We start from the raw sequence: 22361 nt of genomic DNA, 5'->3' as shown, positions 1-22361 counted from the left end.
GAAAGACACCATTTTATCACTAAAATCCAATTTTCCTCAGAAACATTATCTTTAAAATTCTGACTTTTTTTTTTTAAGATTTTATTTATTTATTTGACACAGAGAGAGATCACAAGTAGGCAGAGAGGCAGGCAGAGAGAGAGGGGGAGGCAGGCTTCCTGCTGAGCAGAGAGTCAGATGCAGGGCTCAATCCCAGGACCCTGAGACCATGACCTGAGCTGAAGGCAGAGGCTTAACCCACTGAACCACCCAGGCACTCCTAAAATTCTGACTTTCTATAAGTGATTGAGATATTTCCTAAATCCTCTGATTAAATCCATCTAAATAACCTGTTATTCAACTATTTGAGTCAACCAATCTAAATAATGACAGGAGTAAATTTCCAAAGGAAAAAACCAAACCAAAACAAAACAATACACAGAAGAGAGAAATCCAGTTAGGTAAAATAAATATAAATATGATATTACTTCCTTCTCTTAAAGCAATCTCCTAAAATTAATGGTAAATGGTAATATTTCATTTGTAAGCAAATTTTTTAAAATGGAAGAAAAAAAATAACACCAAAAAGGCATTACTTGGTAAGAGTAAAGGAAAGAAACTATTCATTTGAAACATAAAAAACTGTAGATATTTGAACATATTGTCCAAAAAAAAAAAAAAAGTGTGTGTTTCAACCTAAAAACTGTATCTCTAGACCCAGGCTTTAAAACTGTCTTTGTATTTAAATCACTTAGGGATTTGTAAGAGGGGTCACCGATGCCTGCAATCCATTGTTTTTATTAAGGCTCTGTCAACCCCACTTGACAAATCAGAATCCCAAATCATCTATCTCACTTTCTGAGGATAAAGACTGAACATCAGTCATACAATTTTCAAAACACACAAAAACACGCACGCTTTCACTTCAAAGGAAGATCACTAGTTCTCACTAAGTGAAAATTAAAATGTCATGATACTTCACTCTTATCGTCTATTCAAACATTTGATAGACAAGTTCAATAAAAAGAGAGTAAAGTCATGAACCAAACCAAGACAAAAGGGGTCCTTATAATGTTTAAAATTCAGAGGTCGTGCTGACATTCCTCAGAACAGACTTCAGACCACAAAGCACTGCCTTCTTTAAACAGGACAGTCACCTCACAAGCGAATTTAAAATGTAGACAAAGCAAGAGAAGACTGTGCTAACAAAAATTTCGCATTGAGGGAAAAGGTGTTATCACATTCTATTATCTGTATTTCATATTACCTGTATTCCACCATTTGTTTTATTAGTTTATCTGCTACATCTTATTATTAATCCTCCCACTCAAATCTTCAGCATATTTTGTAACCTATTATGTTTAAGGAATTGCTAAATTTAACTTCCATAGAAGCCAAATAGGGACATAGCTTTGTATAAGAAAATCTGAGACATCGAACTAAAATTATAGAAGAAAGTATGTGTCGTTTGCATTAAAAAGAATTCAACCTGAAGTTCATTTAAAAACTGCGTAGAGGGGGGCCTGGGTGGCTCAGTCGGGTAAGCATCTGCCTTCAGCCCAAGTCATGATCTCAGGGTTCTGGGATGGCCCTGCGCTGGCTCCCCGCTCAGTGGGGAGTCTGCTTCTCTCTCTCCCTCTGCCCTTCCCTTCCTTGTGCTCACACACTCTATCTCTTCCAGATAAATAAATATAAATTAAAAAAAAAATTAAAACTGGGTTGAAATGAAGGACTTGCTTGGTCTTCCCCTGAGGATAAGGATGCTAAATATAGAGATATGGCACTAAAATACTATAATCAAAAAGCCCGTGAAAGAGTAATCCCAGATAATCTTTAACTCAATAAGAAAATGTGGTTCAGTCCACACATACCTTTGCAGAAAACCACCTAAAAGCAAGAACTGCCTGCCATTGATCTTACCTGTCATTACCGAGGCAAAAGGCTGCTGAGGATCAAAAGGACATTTCAGTCTGCCAGACTCCAAATTCTGTGTGTCTAGTTTGAATATAACTTCCTGTTAGGAGAAATATTAACACAAGTGAGATTTTTTTTTTTTTAAAGAGCAGAATCAGCAAGAAGATAGGAGATAAGAATGAAATTCTAACTCATTAATTCAGCAAAAACTGATTGAGCATTTAGCACAGGCATCATGCTGGGCTCCTTAATCTTCAGCAAATATTATTTCTGGCAAGGCTCAATTCCCAGGTTTTGGTCTGTGTTTGCCCCAAGTAGTAATGATAATACTGAATGAACTTTTCAATCGGAAGTAGTGATCTAACCATCAATTCACTAAGTCTGGACCACTCTCATTATCAAAATCACCAGCAAGCACACATATTTCTCAAGGCTAATAACAAATTTATTGAGCCCCATGAGCTAATTTCCTCATCTAAGAAATGAATTTATGGGGCGCCTGGCTGGCTCAGTCCGTTGAGCATGTGACTGCTGATCTCAGGTTCATGAGTTCGAGCCCCATGCTGGGTAAAAAAATTTTTTCTTAATAAAGATTTTATGTATTTATTTGACAGATGGAGATCACAAGTAGGCAGAGAGGCAGGCAGAGAGAGAGGGGGAAGCAGGCGATGCAGGGCTTGATCCCAGGACCCCAAGATCACTACCTGAGCCAAAGGCAGAGGCTTAACCCACTGAGCCCTCGAGGTGTCCCTAAGGATTACTTAAAAAGAAGAAGAAGAAGAAGAAGAAGAAGAAGAAGAAGAAGAAGAAGAAGAAGAAGAGGAAGAAGAAATGAATTTACTCTAAGAATTATACTTTCATTACTATTGTGGTTTATTTACTCATACATTTGCAACTTTACCAAAATAGGCCTTGTGACACAAAATAGGCCTTTGTGATTTTAGAGACATAAAATCATTCTAAGGCAGGCAGTTCATTTATAGATCTGTTGATAAATGTGGGCAAAAAAAAAAAAAACCCAACAACAACAAAAACCCTGTTGTAGTATTTTCACTATTATGAAAACACTGTACACATTAAAACCACATAGTTATTTTGGCTGAAATATTTATTTTTATAATAGTGGCCACAGACAGAATGACATTGGCAGACTTTTAATATTCAGGAAAAAATAACATCTTAAGTTGAACACTCCAAGAAAAATATGAATGTATAATGAATATGGCCCCATGAGTTTGAGTGTTTCATAACAATGACAACACTACCATCCAGCAGAAAGGCTGATGACTCACCCTGCATATGCGCTAGTTAGAGAAATCCAGCATTTCAGAAATTTTCTCTAGATGATGTATCTACCAAGTTATATCAGGACACACGAGTAATAAGAAAGGAACATTCAGTGCTACTTATCGAGAAAGTAAGCAATGAAGTGAAAGGGATAGAGGGAATCGGATTGTTTGCCATAGTGTGTTGTCATTTCAGATTTGTTTCTTCAGAACAGAACCAATAGCAATGACCACCTTTTAAAAAAGAGTAGTGGTAGTAATTTAAATTGCATGACTGACAATGGCTTTTTCATAATTTTTTAAAATTCTTTTTTAAAGATTTTATTTATTCATTTGACAGATAAAGATCACAAGTAGGCAGAAAGGCAGGCAGAGAGAGAGGAGGAAGCAGGCTCCCTGCCGAGCAGAGAGCCTGATGCGGGGCTTGATCCCAGAATCCTGAGATCACGACCCGAGCCGAAGGCAGAGGCCTAACCCACTGAGCCACCCAGGTGCCCCGGCTTTTTCATAATTTTAAGTAAATGCACTTTAATGTTAACAGGAATAGTGCCTGCAGTTAATAGGTACTAACTGTGGGCCAGGGAATTTATGTACATTGTCTCAGAAATCCTTGCCATAAGCCTACGACTGTAGCTACTTTAAGAATTCCAGCTTTGCAGGCGCCTGGGTGGCTCAGTGGGTTAAGCCCCTGCCTTCGGCTTGGGTCATGATCTCAGGGTCCTGGGATCAAGTCCCGCATCGGGCTCTCTGCTCAGCAGGGAGCCTGCTTCCTCCTCTCTCTCCGCCTGCCTCTCTGTCTACTTGTGATCTCTCTGTCAAATAAATAAATAAAATCTTAAAAAAAAAAAAAAAAGAATTCCAGCTTTGCAAGTGGAATATTGAGGATGGAAGGGGTTAACTATTTTGCTCAGCATCATATAGCTAGTAAGAGCTACAGCAGTAGCTTGAACTCTCAGGGGTGTCCCCAAGTTCATGCTGTTAATGAATCTTACCTCAGAATTTCAAACTCATGGATTTAAAAAAGTGTTGAAATCAATTTATAGACTCACCATGACCATGTAATATGATCAAATCCAAGTGTTAGTTAGAACAGGCTAGCTAATGACAAGCTGCGATAGGAGCCTTGGCACGGAAAAGGTACAGTGAGAACCCATTTAGGGTATGCTTCCCAACTGTGAATGGAGCTAGAGAGATGTCAGGAAAAAAAAAAACACACCTGTAGACAGTGGCTCTTATGTGTGTTTAAATATCACTAAGGGCACATTATTTCCCACAGGTCATGTTTGAACTGTGGACTCTAAAGCCTATAATGGGATACTGTAATGGGAAAAAGTAAACTGAAGCCCAGTATGCCAGAGAAGGAAAGACCAAGAAAATAGGAGAATGTCACAGTTGATGAAAAGTACTAGATAAACCCTCATAATTGTACAGACTTCTGTTTTTAAGGTGCAACATTTCATTACATTCTAAAGATAAGCCCATAACACTGATATCTTGAAGGCTTAGGACAAGGTCTCCCTTATAATCTCCCGGAGAAAGGAACTATCAGGAAAGCAAGTTTCCTTAAACCAGAGTCAAGGACACTAAGAAGAAAATTTTGTAAAAAATAATGGTTGACTGAGTGGACTTTGGGAGATAAACTGACTGAATTACAAGGCACTCATTTTTTTTTTTTTTAAGATTTTATTTATTTATTTGACAGACAGAGATCACAAGTAGGAAGAGAGGCCTGCAGAGAGAGGTGGAGGCAGGCTCCCTGCGGAGCAGAGAGCCCGATGCGGGGCTTGATCCCAGGACCCTGGGATCATGACCTGAGCTGAAGGCAGAGGCTTAACCCACTGAGCCACCCAGGCACCCCCAAGGCACTCATTTTTTAGATAACTTCAGTTTTATAAGAAAATTCCTCCAGCATAATTAATTATGTAAGATGTACCAACATGTATTGTTGAAGTAAAGAGATGAGTGTGATAGGAAACATTTAATCATTAGAGCAATTAGGCAAAGTTATTGTTAATACCACCCCCACTTAAAGATGAGATTTCTGGCACAAGAGGGGAGATCCCAGAGGAAAAAACATACTTCCAGTGTAATTATTAAACAAATATCAGGCATTGCCATTATCACAGAATAAATGTATAATTTACACATAAAGAATATATACATACATATATATATACAACCCACAAACACCTACACACATATGTACCCAGGCACATATATACACACAATTTACACATACATATGCATGTATACACACATTGCAGACATTATTTTTACACGAAGTTCACATATACACTTATAAAATCCTTGCCTTGCTGCCTTTCATGCTCCTATTGCCTCGCACAGCTCAACAGTAAGTAGTAAGCGCCTGGAATGAAGCAAGTGCTCTGCCAAAGCCCATACAAGCATTTTCTCATTTTATCCTCCAAATAATTCTGTGTGATGGTTACTATTATTATCATCCTCATTTTGCTGAATACACAGAAGCTTTTGGAGTTCATGCAGGGCACGTAAGTCCATGGAGCTGGTAAGTGACTGAAGCCATAATTCAAACTCTGGCACCCCAGCCTCCCAGATTAGCTGTTGACAACTGCCCTGACTCCTGCCCTGGAATCCGGATCCAACCAGCCGCTTGGCATGACCTCCCTGAACATTTCCCAAATGCAAAACGTACAAAACTCACTCACTGTTTCCCTCGCAAACTTGTTACTATTCTCACCTCAGTAACACCGCTCTCCAACTCACTGCCAAGGACAGAAATCTGGGATTCATTTGAGCTTTTCTTCTTTTTCCTCTCACTGCCCCAGTATTCCCCAGAAGGGGGACTTCCCACACTTCCCTTCTCCGTCCCTCATGTATACTGCTGGTCCCTCTTTCCAGCCACTTCAGGAGCAACCTTATCTACTTGAACGTGGGAGAGCCTTCTGACTCTTCTTGGAAGAGCAATGAATTCCTGGGACCAGTAATTCACTGAAAAACGTTAACGATCTTCAAGCAGTGTTGCCATACAATTACCTGGACTCCTGACCGGTGGAAAACTCACCGGGCTCCCATCCCAGCTCACCCATAATTCTCTGATTCACAGAACATGTATATCTGACTGCCCAAGCCCTCTTGACAGTCCCAAGCTAGGTAATTAGCTCCATCTAAATTCCCTTTCAGCCCTCGTGACTTTTAGGAGTTAAAGAACACTATGTGCGCCCCTCAGCAAGTTGTGAGTTTGGCCTTTAGCCTCAGGCCTCCCAACACATCCACGCTGTGGGGCTATCTAATATAATTACGCCCTATGCTACGAGCTACTGTTATATATTACCCTTCATCAAAGCGAGGCAAGCGAACATTACACCAGCAACAAAGAATGATGAATTCAAGTTGCCAAGTCTCCTAGTGGTTCAGAGATTTAACTATGAGGGTTGTTTTATTTTCAAACAGTTGAGAATGGGCTGGTTAGACAAGTTGGTTAGAGAGGAAAATTAATCCAGCCACAGCTGTGGGTTTGATCTCTGCATGAATCAGTTAAATCAATGTAAAGAAACCTGTTCCATAAGCCCAGACTTTACTTCCAAACACACAGCCAATTATCCTGCAAATATGTGTGGTTATTCACAAGTGGTATATACATAAACATAAGGATGACAGTACAACCCATCAAACCCATACAAAGAAACAATTTTGAGTATGTACTCTAAAGCCCAGTTGGGCATGCTTGATCTAGAGACAGACAGCTTTGGTTCAATTCCTTGCCAAACCACTTATTAGCTGGGTGATTTTAGGCACGTTATTTAATTCCACTGAGACTCAATTTTTACTAACTTATAAGTTGGGAGTTATAAAGGTACTAACTTCAATTAAGAATGTTGTGAAATTTCAAAGAGACAATCCACGTAACGTGCCTGGCACAGTCCATGAGGCAAAGAAGTCACTTTAACACATTAGCTGTTCATTAAATTACTGAAATCTACATGTTTGTCATTTATTAAAATGCTCATTGATAGCTGGAATATAGTACTCTTAATTTAGTGCATCTTTATTTGTACTATGGCAATTTGGCCTGGCAGAAATAATGAGTTCAGTGTGCTAATGACTATATAATTTTAAGAAAATAATTAAAATTCTCTGGACTTAGTGTGCACCACTGTAACCGTCTGTAACAGGTCAAATTTGCTGGACGGGAAAAATGAAATTATTTATAAGATACAATTCCACTGCAAGGGTGTGTGGGATTTGGATTTTTACTAAGAGCAACCAATACAGACCTAATTACAATGGAAATTCAAGAGAAAATAAAGACATACACGGAGCCCATAGAAAACAAACACTTGCAACATTTTACACTTTTAATTTTGATCATCTCATTAAAAAAACTTCTAATAAAAAACTTTTTATTGGGTAGATAAAGTGTGTAATCAAAATGGCAATCTATAAGGTCCCTGGGAACATGAGTTCTTATGATTCATAAACTATATGATTTAAACTTTATATTCAAATCTGCCTGTTTTTATGTCAAAGACATTAAGTGACAAGATATTATAACTAATTGTTTTGATGCTATTTCATTATATTACCTCCTTGTAGACTCCAAGATCAATATAACCACATATTGGATGAAATGCTCCAGTTCCACACACATAAAGATGAGTTTTGTTATAGGGTTGAAGTACACGGATGAAATTTGCACATTCTGTCTATTGGACATAAAAAAAATAAAAGCATTAGCACACAATTCACGTTTTTGAAAGATCATCATTCACACCACCTGTTTTTCAAGTAGATAAATCATTAAGAAAAACAACAGAAATGAAAATGATTTATAAGACATGCTTAAATATCTGACTTAGCAAAAGAGGCAAAACAAACTAGAAACTGTGGCTTAAATGAGCGACTGAAGCTTTTTTGAAGTTTTACAGGTGTTGAACTAATCGGAAAGCTAGAATGCACATCTCCACGGTGTTCAGCAGGGCCTAGAGAATGGATGTCAACAGAATGAGATATCCACACCTTCTTTCAGGAATTACCTAAGAACAAAACCTGTCATGTTCTCATGATCCCACATTTTTATCCCGCATAGATCCTACTGTTGACAACATCAACCGTCTCAGCTACACTGAACAAAACACAAACACACTTGTGTATTCCCATGTAGGTATTCCATTCTTATTGGATGGAATGCCCTACCACTTTATTCCCATCTATTTTCAATGTTACAGAGCATTTAAGATTTAATTTATGTTTATTTCAAGAGTTTTTTGTTTTTCCCATACATTTTCTAACACCAAGTCAAATTTTTAAAGGGATTTTTATATTTCTGCTCATTTTGCATGTGCTTCGTCCTAAAAATATATCTTGTATTATTTTTTTTATAACGTATATTATCTATCCCCTAGTTACTTCTAAGTAGTGACTCTTAAATTTTCCATAGTAGTTATTCCTGTTATTGTATATAATTTCTTATTTACCTCCCATAAATAATTCCTTATCTTTACATAATTGTTGGCTTCAAGGTTCCTGTACCCCAAAACCCCTGAGAAAACACTGGGCTGGAATATACTTTTATTCTAGATTGACTCTATCTAGGAGACAGGGAAGTGTTCACCAAGAAAGGTATAAACATACAAAACAACTGGGATTCACAGAAAAAGTCTAGTTCTTCACTACCTGAATGGCCATGGGTTCCTCACTGGTCAGACGTTGACCTAATGGGTCACTCTTGTTGTTAGGGTTGTTAAGAAGGAATATATTACAAAAAAAAAAAAAAAAACCCAAATGACAAAAAAATAGTGATGTACCTGGTAGGGTGGTTTTTAGAATTAAATACAATTTTCAGAAGGCAGACAACAACTTAACTGGCAGGATTAAGTTAAATAATATAATATTAATACTTCTACTTACCTTGATTCCGATCTATATAAAATATCAATATCCCTGTGGCTATTCAGATTTTAGAGTGAAAACCTATGCCTGCCCATCTGTGGTACAGAGTTCCTAGTCTCTAGGACTTCCGTGGGCCAGCTAGCCTTGCAATTTTATGTCTCAAGAATTCATAGATCCCAATTAATAAAATGTGTACATTCTAACACAGAAGAATGTTACAATGAATTCATGGTATCTTCTGTTCTCTGCTTTCCTATAAACAAAGCAGTTGCTTAAAACTGTCTGAAGGGACAGTATCATTATCGGTATCTAAGAGAGCTACACAAGTCAAGGATGTTTCTTTCACAGATAGGCAGACTTAGCACTCTTGAGGCTGGGCGGGGGAAGGCGCTTCTAAGAATGTGCAAATTACACTACAGACATCTTTATTATCTTGAATATTTTCATATATTTTGTGTATGTTCTCAAACATTCATTATATGCAGTCTCTTAAGAAAGGAACACTTCAAATTCACGAAAGACAGTTTTCTGGCAAGTAGTCTTGTTTAACAAAATCCTTATTATATCAGTTTTCACCTTTCTGTCAAGGTGTCTGACAGAGAGAATTTATTTTCTGTTTGCACAAAGGCACCACGGGGTTCTAGCTTCATATTCTTTAACATCATATTAGGCAATCTCAAACGAAAATCAAATTCAGACAGTACATAGGTCATACTAATGGTTTAGAACAAATTATAGAGACACAGTAATATGAGAAAAGCCAAAGCAAAGGGTTTAAAAATGTCTGTGATCACCAGATCAACTGTAATGACGGCTTCATCACTAGAGTGAGAGGCTTTAACATTCTTCAGCTTTTATTTTACTCACTCATGCTCACTGAAGGAACTTTTATTTCTTGGTCGTCCCCTACCTCTTCCCCCGCCCCACCACGAAGCCCTTTATACAAGCGTGAGATCTATACCAGGAACAGTACACAGGGAGGGGAAGAGTAGAGTTACGCTGCTAGAGCGAGAAGGGACTGACTCGCTGCCCATTATTTCATCATTTTTTTAAAAAGCTATTTTAACAAATAGTCATAGAATTTAGAGGGTACTTGCTATGAAGGGAGCACATGTGTCCTTTAAAATTCAGGGGTTGAAACCCTAAGCCCCGGAGTGGGATGGTAACAGGAGGTGGGGCCTTTGGAGGTAATTAGCTTTCCAAAAAAGCCCTGAGATTAGGATCATCATGATGGGAAGAGACAGAACTCTCTTTTTCCCTTTATCCCCCTCCCTCCCTTTCTCTCTCTCTCTCCCTCTCTCTCTCTCTCTCTCTGTGTGTGTCAGGTGAAAATAAAACAGGATGATGGCCATCTGCAAGCCAGGAAGAGAATTTTCATCAAGCACCCAATCTTTTGACACATTGGTCTTGAACTTCCCAGCCTCCAGTACTGTGAGAAATAAATGTCGGTTGTTTAAGCCACCTAGTTTATGACTTTTTTTTTTTACAGTAGCCCACGCTAACTATGACAGCAATTTTACAAGATTCTGCAACAAATATTTGTATAAAGAAATAAAGCTACTTCTTTTCCAGATTATAAATTATGGAGTCGGAAAGAGTAGGGACTATGAGAGACACAGCATTGTTTTTAAAAAGGCTAATAAGGTCCGGGGTGAAATTTTATACACAGAGGAGACATAATGTTACTAATTATAAAGAAAAAGCTCTGAATCACACCTAAAACATTTCACATCCTTTAACTTTTCTAGGAGTACTTTATGAAAACGCAGCCAGCCCTGGAAAGTAATTTATTATGTTAGTTTTCTGACTTGGTGAGATATTCGCTAGGATTTATGACATTCCTCCTCCTCCAAGATTGGGCTGACATGGACCAGAATAATTTATGGGTGAACCCTGAATTGTCTCACAGATTACAGAAAAGTCAGTTCTGCTCAAACTGTTCTGTAGTGAATTTGAGAGAGGGTAACTATCAAAGCAGGCTGGAGGCAAGGGAAAGGCAATAGTTGCCTGAAGGAGAAGAAAGCTGGGAACAGATCCTACAAGATGGAGTTTTGCTTAAATAGCAGGAGCAATGATTAACTTGATTTAACTCACTTAGCGACCTGCATGGCTATTCATGGCAGCGTAATTCCGTGAGGCATGAGAAAAGATAATTTTGAGAAGCAGCTTTCTTAACTTTCCCCGAAAGCTGGCTAATTTGTTAGCTATTCCCCACAACTCCAAGTGTGGTTGCATGTGAGCGAACATTTCAATTTAGTGAGTAATATGCTCAAATTTGGAAAAATGCGAATTTCTCCTTCCTTCCTTATTCTTCCCACCTACTTCCCCTCCCACCTACTAGCACTCCCATCAGAAGAAAGAGAAAATTTAAAACTAGTATCAACTTTTTAATTCTCTCAAGTAATGCTTCAATATTTTACCTCACATATACATTTACACATTGTATGAAATTAAATAAATAAGACATTTGTAAAACTGATTAAATATTTGGAAGAAAAGGCTAATATATATTTGTATTATATATTAACACTTGGAATTTTAGTTTCACCCTAGATATGGGGGGGGAAGCAATACAGAAATGCATCAATTTTAATTCTCTAGACTTATATATATTCCAATTAAATCTAATTCAGCTTTATATATATATTGATAACTAATTTATAATTGCCAATTTTAATTTATTTAGGTTATATGTAGAGAGACACTCATGATTTAGGTATCTAGTTTGTTTTTCTTTTTAGTGTATTTTGCAGAATATAGTGATCATCAAACATTTTTGGTCATTACCACAGACTTTGCACAGTGCTCCAGGGTCTAACAGACCTCAGAACAGAATCCAGTCTACAGAGTGTATGAGTGGTTCAACAGCTTAAGCAGCCACTCTTGATTTAGGCTTAGGTCATGATCTCAGGGTCCTGGGATCAAGCCCAGCTTTGCTCTACGCTCAGCGGGGGTCTGCTGGAAGATTCTTTCTCTCCCTCTCCCTCGGCTCCTCCCCCGATAACACATGCATGCATTCTCTCTTTCTCAAAAAGAGATAAATTCTACACAGGTATGTGCTTAGGTCTTACAGTGTTGAGAATATTTTGATAAGTTGTCGACACTTCAAAATAAATGCATGAAAATCCCCATATTACATTTCTCTCTTAAAAATGCGAGATCTAAAGTAAAAGTTTCTCCAGAGCAAAAACTAGCTGTTGTAGCAAGACAGAGGAAAATATTTTAAAGAAAAAAAAGAAAGGTATGCCTATTAAAATATTTAAAAGTGTATATATCAAATAGGATAAATGGGAAAAAATATTTTCAAGTAAGTTGATCACAAAGTAATAATATATTTTATACAAATTTATATATCTTAAAATATCTATAATAACATGATATAATAATATATATATCTTGAAATCTGTAAATAACCAGTAAGGAAAAAGAAAACACTAAAATTTAAAAATAAAGAAATTATAGGGATATGAAATTCCAAAAAGTAAGCCCTAATTTTACAACTACATGAAATATTTAGCATTTATAGTGATGAAAGAATTTCAGGCAAAAATAACAAAAATAATTTTCTTTTTGTTGGCAAAGATTAAATATGTTTATTTTATTGATTTACATTTTAGCATTAAATATTAACCATATGTTGTACCCACTATAATTAGCAAGAGTATGGCAAAGTATACCCCCTCATGAACGTGCATTGCTGGTTCAAGCACAAAAGGCATAAATGTTCTGGAGGGGAATTTTTGCAATGTGTATAAATAATTTTATATCCCCCCAAAACCCCAAAATTATATCCTTGACCTGTAATTCTACTCCAGAATCAAAGATGTTCTCAGTATTTACATATTAGATTCTTCATGTGAAGCATCACTTTATAATAGCTAAAAACTGGATGTATACCAAACTTCTAACAATAGAGGATTGATGAAATAATATATAAAGGAATGCAGTGTGGCTATTAAAAGTTGTGTTATAAAAAGGAATTTAATGACATGGGAAAATGCTCATGGCAGTTTGCAAAGTGAAAAAAAAATGTTTTAGGGGACTATGTATACAATGATTTCATTCTGAAAAATAGTAAATAGATAAGATAGAAGAATAAACATCAAAATGTCACCAGCTATCTCTAGGCAGTGTTCATGGGGGAGGAGATATTTACGGATGACTTCCATGTAATTTGCAAACTTTCGACAAGGAGCACTTTGTTTTGCTTTTAGACGTTCTTTAAAAAAGAAGAAAGAAAGAATGTAATCACAGAAATTGGGCGATGGAGGATCCTTGAAGTCTATGTCATGTCTCCATTGACAAGGTTGTGTGCCTCTAGGGTTAAGATGACAAACACAACCCAGGCTACCCACATCCTGTGCGTTCTTTTGCCTGGACTGAGCTGTTGACTCCACTCTTTAAAGGCAGGACTAAGGACATTTCTTTAGTGACTTTCTTTTGAATAATATTCTAAGCAGAAACAAAATACTATGAAATAGCTTCCTGTCACTATTTCCTTTCTTTGGACCAAACTGGAGACTGTGGTCAAGAAAGGGGAATAGTTCTCTTTTGTTTCCTCATCTTCCACTCCCTCCCCACCCCAATTAGTTAACTTTCATTATGGTAAATAATTCACTATTTTTCCAGTTATATAGTACCTTTGTGTAAAGGGACAGTCTTTCCAAACACTTGTTAATCCTAAAAACACTCTTGGGAAGTAGGTAAAAATTACTAGAGAGAAGGGAGGAGAGAGGGTAATGCCAAAGGTAATAAAGAGGTCAATAAAACCACACACTTGTCTCAGTTTTCTGTCGGCTGAAATCTGTGCAATGCTGTAAACTGAGGATCTCTGTTATGGGGACACTGAAGAGAGAAGGGATTTGAGGGGTACAGTTTGAGGGATAAAGTTTTCAGACCTTATACAGAGAGTTCAGACCTTTATGTGTAGATCACAGTGTTGTGTAACAGCACGGATTATGGGGCAAGACTTCTGGATTCAATTCCTGGCTTCGCTATTTACTAGATATGTGATACTGGGCAAGGCATTTAATTTTTTTGGCCTCAGTCTTCTCATCTTTAAAAGGAGGGATAATAATAAAGTCTAGCATATAATATTGTTTTAAGGATTAAACGAGATTATAAAGCATTGGAAGTTATTCCTAGAACATGGTAAGCGCTATGAAAGTGTTAGTATTTCTAAAATCAAAATGCTATTATTTTAAAGATTAAAAAGGTTAAACAGATTAAACAGAAGGAGACAGAGAATTGTATTATCCCTACATAAGTCAACATCAAATTCTACAGATTGCAGTAAAAAGAGAAAAACTCCCCACACCTCTAGTCCTGGGCTGGTAGTAGGTGTGCTTGAAGGTTAAAGGTGATTATAGCTCCCAAATACAAACGAATTGCAGGAATAGGTTCCATATACTGGGTCCTTCATGCTCTAGGATACGACCACCAGAGAAGTTTATCACCCTTTGCTTTACCTTAATAATAAGAGCAACTGAGTTACTATATAACTAGAACTAGTGAACATTCTGAAATGAGAACACTGTCACAAAACCTTCACTGATTGTTTGACCTTGAGTCTTTATCCCTCATGGGAACACTAACATTAGTTTATTGGAGGAAATTTAAACCACTTTTTCCTACTTGCCTCCTTTTTAAACAGTCAGTACTGATACGACACAAAATATTAAAGTATTTGTGTTGTCTATGGCATGTTTGTACTGTTATTAAAATAATTTTGAAAACTCTCATAATCAATGCATCTCTTTTTCCCCTACAGGTACAGAAAAAGGACTGAGGATTTGCAGACCTGAGCACCTGCTCAGTTAAGATATTAAACAGGGTGAAGAGATTAGAGATAAGACAGGAAGAAGACTGTGTTATAGAATAGCTTGATCTTTTTCATTTCAAGTAAAATAAAAGCAAAAACTATTTCCTGTTTCCTTTGATGCTAATAGCCCCTGATATATTTCTGTTAACATAAATGTGCCTGAAAAGATAACATTTAATACTGAAAGAAAACAAAATAGGGCATAATCATAAGTTTCTTACTTTTGTTTTGTTTTGATCATTTTGTGTTGCAGTGGTCGTTACTATGTATTAAAAGCTCCATGACAGTAGAAACTGTATCCTTTCACACACATATTTATGTACATATTTAGGTTCTTAATACATGTTTGTTGAATAAATAAATACATGAACAAATGGATAAGCAAACCAGCTGTCTCAAATTCTTAGTCTTCTAAACTTCCCCTCAATTATATTAGGCATCATGTGTCATGTTGTTTGATTTTTGTCCCATTGATAAAGTGAGAATTTTTGTATCCAATTATGCTTTCCTCTAACACACACTCTTTGTTGTTATTAAATATAAAGGCATGGCTCAGCTTAATACCCCTGGGTTACTGTGTTTACAGCAACATTAGAGACTGTTGCACAAGAAGCCTCAAGATATCCATGTTTCTGAAAAGTTTAGAACCTCTTTTCATCTTCAGTTACATTCAGGAAGTCATTTATTTTGCCAAGAAGGAAAAAAAGAGAGAAAGAGAGAGAGAGAGAGAGAGCAATTCTTCCTATCACCACAGGGCAAGAAGTCAGGGCAGAACACAGAGCATCTGGCCTGAATCAGAACCCTCCGATGAGGAGAAGAGGCAGAAAGCCACAACACTCTTCCGTCATTGCTGGAGATAAAACAGACAACACAATGTGGGGGAGAATGCAGGACAACTTGGACAATGTGAAAGCAATTCAGACAGGATGCCTCCGAAGCAATTAAGTAGGTCTCCTGCATCTATAGGTTTCCTTAAGGCAGCTTGAACCAGAAGTTTCTATTAGAACCTCAGTATTTATCCTTTATAAGTTATTTCATATAATTACACTTAAGCGAACTTTAGAGTGAATTATTTCTAGTTCTTTTCCAGAATGTTATAATCCTTCTTAGTATCTCTATAATGTCAGCTCTTGAAATTTTTCTTCAGGATGTTACAAGTTTAATTTTAATCCAAATTAACTTAAATATCAATTGAATGTTTGTGATGCTAAAATACTCATGATTTTGTATGAATTTACAAAATATAGGCATATAAATGAAAAATATACAATCCTACGGGTATATTTTCTGATTTTTTTAATATTTTAAGTGCATTTCTGAGATTTGTGTGAAGAAAAAAATAATATCCAGAATTAACACTTTAGAAAGTCTAGTATTTCTAAATTTCTAAGAATAATGGCATTCCATTTGCCAAGATAGAAATATTTTATATCTTCTTAATCTTTACACAGGATGTTAATGCAGTCTTAAAAATAATATACCAACACTATTAATTCAATAAAAACCAATATAAATATTTATTATCATATCAATACCAGTTTAACAAAGATATTTTTAAAGTCTCATACTTACATTGGCATCTTTCCCAGCTAATTTACATAATTCCACTCGTTCTTTTGCAGCGGGCCAATAAATCTGTAAAACATTTCAAAGTGTGTCAGGATCTCAATATCTAAAACACCCTCCAATTCTAATCAGGGAAATGAGTGTGTTAAATTGAAGAGTGGATATCAAGCTAAAAGCATGTTGTTAGATATGATGTAAAAATCTTGAGATTCAGTTATTTTCCAAAGCCACCCTAAAAAATTTTCTAGGAAAAACTACAGAACCATTCATTTGTATATTTCAATCTTCTAATTTAATATAGGTAGATTATGCTGAGAAGGCCATAAAATCTTAACACGATGCCGATAGAATTTCAGCATAGCATTTACTTAAGTAAGAGATTCTATTTACGCTGTTTTTCTGTACTTACCCAGAGAAGTGGGGCATTATAAATGCGTACAGGGAAGTGTATGAAACAACACTTGTTACAAGCATTATTATCACGCCAAGTCAAAGATCAGTGTGGATCTGCTGGCAAACGTAACATGTAAGGAGCTCAGGTGCATCTGTCACTTAGTTAAACATTTTTGTATGTATTATGTTATTTAAATTTCACAATGACCTCATTAGATGGCTGGAGTTACTCTCCCCACTTTCACATCAGAAAACTCATTCATACGGCCATTAAGTCACATCAAGTAACATGCCACAAACATAGTCACCGGCAAAGCCAAAATATGACCCAAAGTCTGTCTGAACTAGTGGGTCTCATTCACTACATAGTAATTATTATTTGGGGAAATGATTAAGGATGAGAGCAGCAAATCCCTTGGTTGGTAGCTTTTGATCATGTTTTAACCATCTTGAATTTATCCCACGTGTTTTCTTTCTTTTTTTTTTTTTAACAAACTTTAGCAATTCTTTCAAGAAGGTTTTGCAAAATAAGGCTCAAATAGTTACTTTACTCCATTAGCTTAAAGAAAGAAACATTCTGCTAAGCTAGAGGCAAGAAGAAACAAGAAGAACTAACTCCAAGTTGCTTATATGTTCCAAGAGTTCCTGACAAACTGATTATGTTTCTCACCAATGTTAGCAGAAAATGTCTTAACAGCTGAGGAAACAGGAAAATATCCTGAGGGAATGCACCAAAAGAGACTTGTTAAACCTGGAATTCACAAATGACTTAGAAGTCACAAGTATTTATATGGTATTATCTTCATAGTAAAACTTTAGGGTTTTATGGCTCTGAATAAAGAAGAATAGAGTATACACTCAAACTCTCTTAATACGCAAATTCAATAAAATTACTAAGATTTTTAAAAGAAGCAAGATTTTTCATTTAGAGCACATTTTAACAGGCTGCAAATTATGTCCAAAGGTATTCCTAGGCATCTCTAGCAAAATACAGGCAGAATGTTTAGAACCAGCAAGTACGCTCAAGTGATGAGCTAACCTTGATGCGGTTCGTAAAAAGACCCTGAAGATGCTATTTATTCAAAAATGGTTTAAATCATGTAATTATGTGTTCACACAATTTTGAAAATTAGCAAGCTATAAAATAGAACTAGACCACAGCAATAAAAATTAGCAATTCGTTGTAAGGTAAAAAAGTACAGTCCCCCAAATTACAAACAGAAAAAAAAAAAAAACCTTAAATAAAATAGACACTTTTAAGGTATGTGGGTAGATGGAATAAGTAAGTAAAAGAAGAGTGATGAATACGGGATTCAGAGCAATGTTTGCTCCAGACTGCAAAAAAGAAGGCTTAAATGGTGGGAAGGAACAGCTATTTATCAGACCTTAGCTTTTGTTGGGGATGGTATTTCAGAAATTTAATGCATAATTTAAAACAGCTGATTAATGCAGATTAGAGAAAAAATTAATCAAAATGGGCCATGCATAGGCTGATGGACAATAGTCAATCATCTACCCAGAATCACAAGGTCTAAATAAACAAATGAGTGAAGCAGAGTAAGCATAGAACACTGCAGTTGGTGGGAAAGTTGAAAGTTTCTTCCAGTTGCTTTTTAATTGTTTGTATATTTGCTTATTTTTAACCATTAGTAGCAAAAACACTGAAGCCAGTCTCATTTTTTTTCTTGGTGATTCATTTTTATTATTATTTTTAATTGTGGTAAAATGGACATAACATAAATTTTACCATCTTAACTATTTTTATAGTTCAGGATCATCAAGTATATTCACTTCGTGCAACCAATATCCAGAATTCTTTCATCTTGCAAAACTATAACTTGGTATTTGATGATTCTTGAAAATTATAGTGACTTTGTAATATTATAGTGATTCTGGAATATTATAATGATTTCATTGGACTTAAAACAAAGGGTATGCAGAATACATAGCCATGATTTGCCAATGCGTTTAACCATTAGTTCGTTTTACTTGGTCTCTAGTCTAGATTAAAACTTCTTTGAGTCCTTAAAATATGTCAGATGCTAGTCTTTTCTGTTTTTTATGATAAGTTTCAATCATATTTCAGAAATAAATTTAGAACACATAATTACAAGTATTTGTTCTGATCTAAATATCATATTGGTATAAATTCTATAAAAAAAGAAAAGGAAAATACAGAATTCTTCTATATTAAGTAAATAAGATTTAGAGAGGAGGAAGATTATCACAGGGTTCTATTTTTTTTTTTTTTTTAACCTTGAATCAGCTTACTGGGTGGTGAGTTAAAGCAAATCATGAGATAAATGTTTCTAATATTGATTTTGAATATATCTGTAGGGGCTTCAGAAAGGAGGGAGTTATTTAACGAGTGATGAAATGTAGAAGCAATCCTTATGTCTTCTTTGAAATCTGAATGAAAGTTTCAAAGTTAGCACAAAGTAGTTATTGTTCACTAATTATTCCTTCAACACACACATAATTACAAAGGGCCCTCTGTATGGTGTGGCACTGAGTCAGGAAGATAGTTCTGTAAACAGAGAAGGTGACTCCATTTCTCCAGGAGATACAAAGCAAGCAGAGAGCTCAGAGGATGGAGTCACTGGGCTCAGGGGGCAGCACGGGACCCCGAGTGGCTGACCAACATACAGAGCCATTGACTTTTGAGCCATTGTTTCCAATTACTTGCTCTTAATAGTTTCGACTCTAATTTTTTCTTAAAGACATAACGCTAAAAACAGGAGTTGCAGATTCCTTTCTTCTCTTTGCAAAGGAATACAAATCTCTAAAAGATGTTTTAATGGTTTTGTTGTACACTTTTGGCTATTAATTTTAAGTCCTATCATTGTAAGTTGAATTGACTGTTAAGTCACATAATTGTAAATTGAAATGTGTCATCCTAGTTAATGAAGCAAAAAAAACTAAAATTACAAGCATCAGAGAATCAGGTTTTTGATTAGTGGGTAAATGTTTTACAAAGATACTTAAGCACTGAGAATTTGTTGAGCGCCAGAAACCAATTTTAATAAATCTTCTAATTTCTGTTTATAAAGGATATTTTTTCCCCAAATGTAATCTCACTTTTCATCATTTACCTTCAATCCCATAATGTCTAGACCCTGTTAAAAATAGAAATTATCCTTTAATCATTGTTATTGTACAGTAATTCAAGATAGTATCACAAAGATAATTTTACTTCTTAAGATAATGTAAGCCTTAAAAATAAAGATTCATTAAGATTAGACACTGGCTTATTTTGACACAATGCTGTCAAGAATTCAGGAATTGCAAATAGAATTACCTTAATAACAGCAACCTAAGAGATATCTGATTGTCTTCCAGTCTCAAAACATTTACTTAAAAGGAGGTAAAAAGAATCATTGTAGTTGTGCCAATATTTAAAAGCTATCACTTTAATTATGATTTATAGCAGGATTTTCTTTTTTCACCACCTAGTCATTAGAATAAAGGGTCTTTTAAAAAATATTCCTTTTAATTCTTTGTTGGTAAAGAATTAAAAGAAGCAAAATTTCACTTAATTGAATTTAAAAATATAATCAAGCAAAACAATAAGTAAAAACAACAAAAAACCCACGTACTTATATGGGGTTGGCAGAAATATGTTCAAGTAATATTTCTGTTTTTCAGTAATGTTTTGAAATGGCATATATGTGACATACTATATCACTATATCTCTATATACATAATAAAAGTCCTTCACCACTTTCATATTCTTCTAGTCAAATTGTGTGTATGCATATGTGCATATATACATGCACGTGTGCACGGTATGTGAGCGTGTGCATGTGTGCATATACGTGTGCATGTGTTTGTAGGTGGATAGAGAGGGAGAAGAGAGAGAGATGTACACAGAGATACATCCAGAGAGATATTAACTCTGATTGAGTATAGAATAACAGAATTCATGAATTCATGAATTCATGAATAACAGAATTCATGAATACTCCCAAGTTTCAGCTTGGTTTACACAAAAGCCCAATAAGGACCTGAGATCCACAGATTATTTTGGTACTGAGTATTATCATATTCAGTAGCCCTGATTATTTTAGTAAAAATACAGTGTCCACAAAATCCATAAAAATCCCTCTTGATCATTAGGTAACGTGAACAGTTTTGAAGCAGTGGTTTTTAACATTCTCATGACTTCTGAATTTATTGGCAGTAAAATGACATGTACATTTCCTCACACTTCAGAGCATGGTACATGCAATGTCATGCTATATTAAAAGCTGTATGAGCAGGACAAAAAAACACATACCCCTAAAGTTGATGCAGCTGTACTACTCCCTTAGAAAGTTACCCGAGGATATTTTTCTTTCATTTATCAAAAAGAGACATACCAGAGGCAGAGATGCTACTTGCGTAATTGCCATAATAATTGTCCTGAAATATTGCCATGGAACACTAGTTTTTTTTTTTTATTACTATTAACATATACTGTATTATTTGTTTCAGGGGTACAAGTCTGTGATTCATCAGTCTTATACAATTCACAGCACTCACCATAGCACATACCCTCCCCAGTGTCCATCACCCAGCCACCCCCTTCCTTCCAGCAACCCTCAGTTTGTTTCCTGAGATCAGGAATCCCTTATGGTTTGTCTTCCTCTCTGGTTTCATTTTGAGGGAACACTAGTTCTTAATTAATATTGTATGATGTGCCAGAGAAAGCTTGTCAGGCTATCACTTTGGCGGACAATAGTCTTTGGAACCTTGGTGCTTAGATACAAAGGATCTCAAATACGTACAAAGCTCACCACTGCTCTCTCCACCCACATGGAGAACAGATGTCAGAAATCAAACATATCTTTTCTGTGGATCCAGATGAACAAGAATTTCTCTCAACATAATTATTCAGGGTGTAACTACTAATTGAACCACTACTAAATAATTAGGGGTTGCAAATTAATTTTAATTTGAGTGCTAATCTTATAGATCAAGTTAGTAACAGAAAATTACTCTGGGAAACAAGTAAATAAATTTATAAGATTTCTGCACTTGGAAGTGACAATTTATTGGTTAATGTTTCAAAACAAGTACGTCTGAGAAGTCAGTCTCCATACTCTATAATTTACTGATTTAACCGTGCTATTATATTTATGTTGTTTTCACAACATTTCACAATTGAAATAGAACATTTCCAAAGGATTAATTTGTGTAAATTTCACTTTGAAGGATCAAATATTAATGTCTAAAAATATATACATAGTGCTCACTGTGGCATCACATTTACTAAATAGAATGATACACAGAAGATTAGCATGGTACCTGTGCAAAGATGACACATAAACTCAATCCATATTATTATTTTTGTTTTAAATTTTGTGAAGATTTTATTTACTTATTTGAGAGATAGTGAGAAAGATTGAGATAGAGTGAGAGAGAACATAAGCTGGGGGAGAGGCAGAGGGGCAAGCAGACTCGCTGTTCACCAGGGAACCTGTTGTGGGGTTTGATCCCAGGACCCCGAGATCATGACCTGAGCCAAAGTCAGATGCTTAACTGACTGAGCC

The 22361-nt window shown here is 35.8% G+C and overlaps 1 protein-coding gene and 1 non-coding gene across 4 annotated transcripts in view; one reads left to right on the top strand and one right to left on the bottom strand.

Annotated features, from left to right (window-relative positions):
• The window catches only part of SEMA3D (semaphorin 3D), a 202364-nt gene that overhangs the window by 72681 nt on the left and 107322 nt on the right, over positions 1–22361 (bottom strand). For all 3 annotated transcript variants that reach the window (XM_032873233.1, XM_032873235.1, XM_032873234.1), the window contains exons 4-6: positions 16444–16506; positions 7745–7864; positions 1900–1993 (exon numbers count right to left, since the gene is read on the bottom strand). In XM_032873233.1, the coding sequence (XP_032729124.1) occupies positions 1900–1993; positions 7745–7864; positions 16444–16506 (277 nt within the window). The remainder of the gene's footprint in view (positions 1–1899; positions 1994–7744; positions 7865–16443; positions 16507–22361) is intronic.
• LOC116876965 lies at positions 22057–22161 on the top strand. Its single transcript, XR_004384500.1, has one exon. It is a non-coding gene; the product is annotated as a U6 spliceosomal RNA (small nuclear RNA).

The sequence above is a fragment of the Lontra canadensis genome, unplaced genomic scaffold (assembly GCF_010015895.1).
Source record: "Lontra canadensis isolate GAN:19392208 unplaced genomic scaffold, GSC_riverotter_1.0 scaffold48, whole genome shotgun sequence".
NCBI lineage: Eukaryota > Metazoa > Chordata > Mammalia > Carnivora > Mustelidae > Lontra > Lontra canadensis.
The sequence above is the reverse complement of the archived record's forward strand: the minus strand, read 5'-3'. Positions and strand labels throughout refer to the sequence as shown.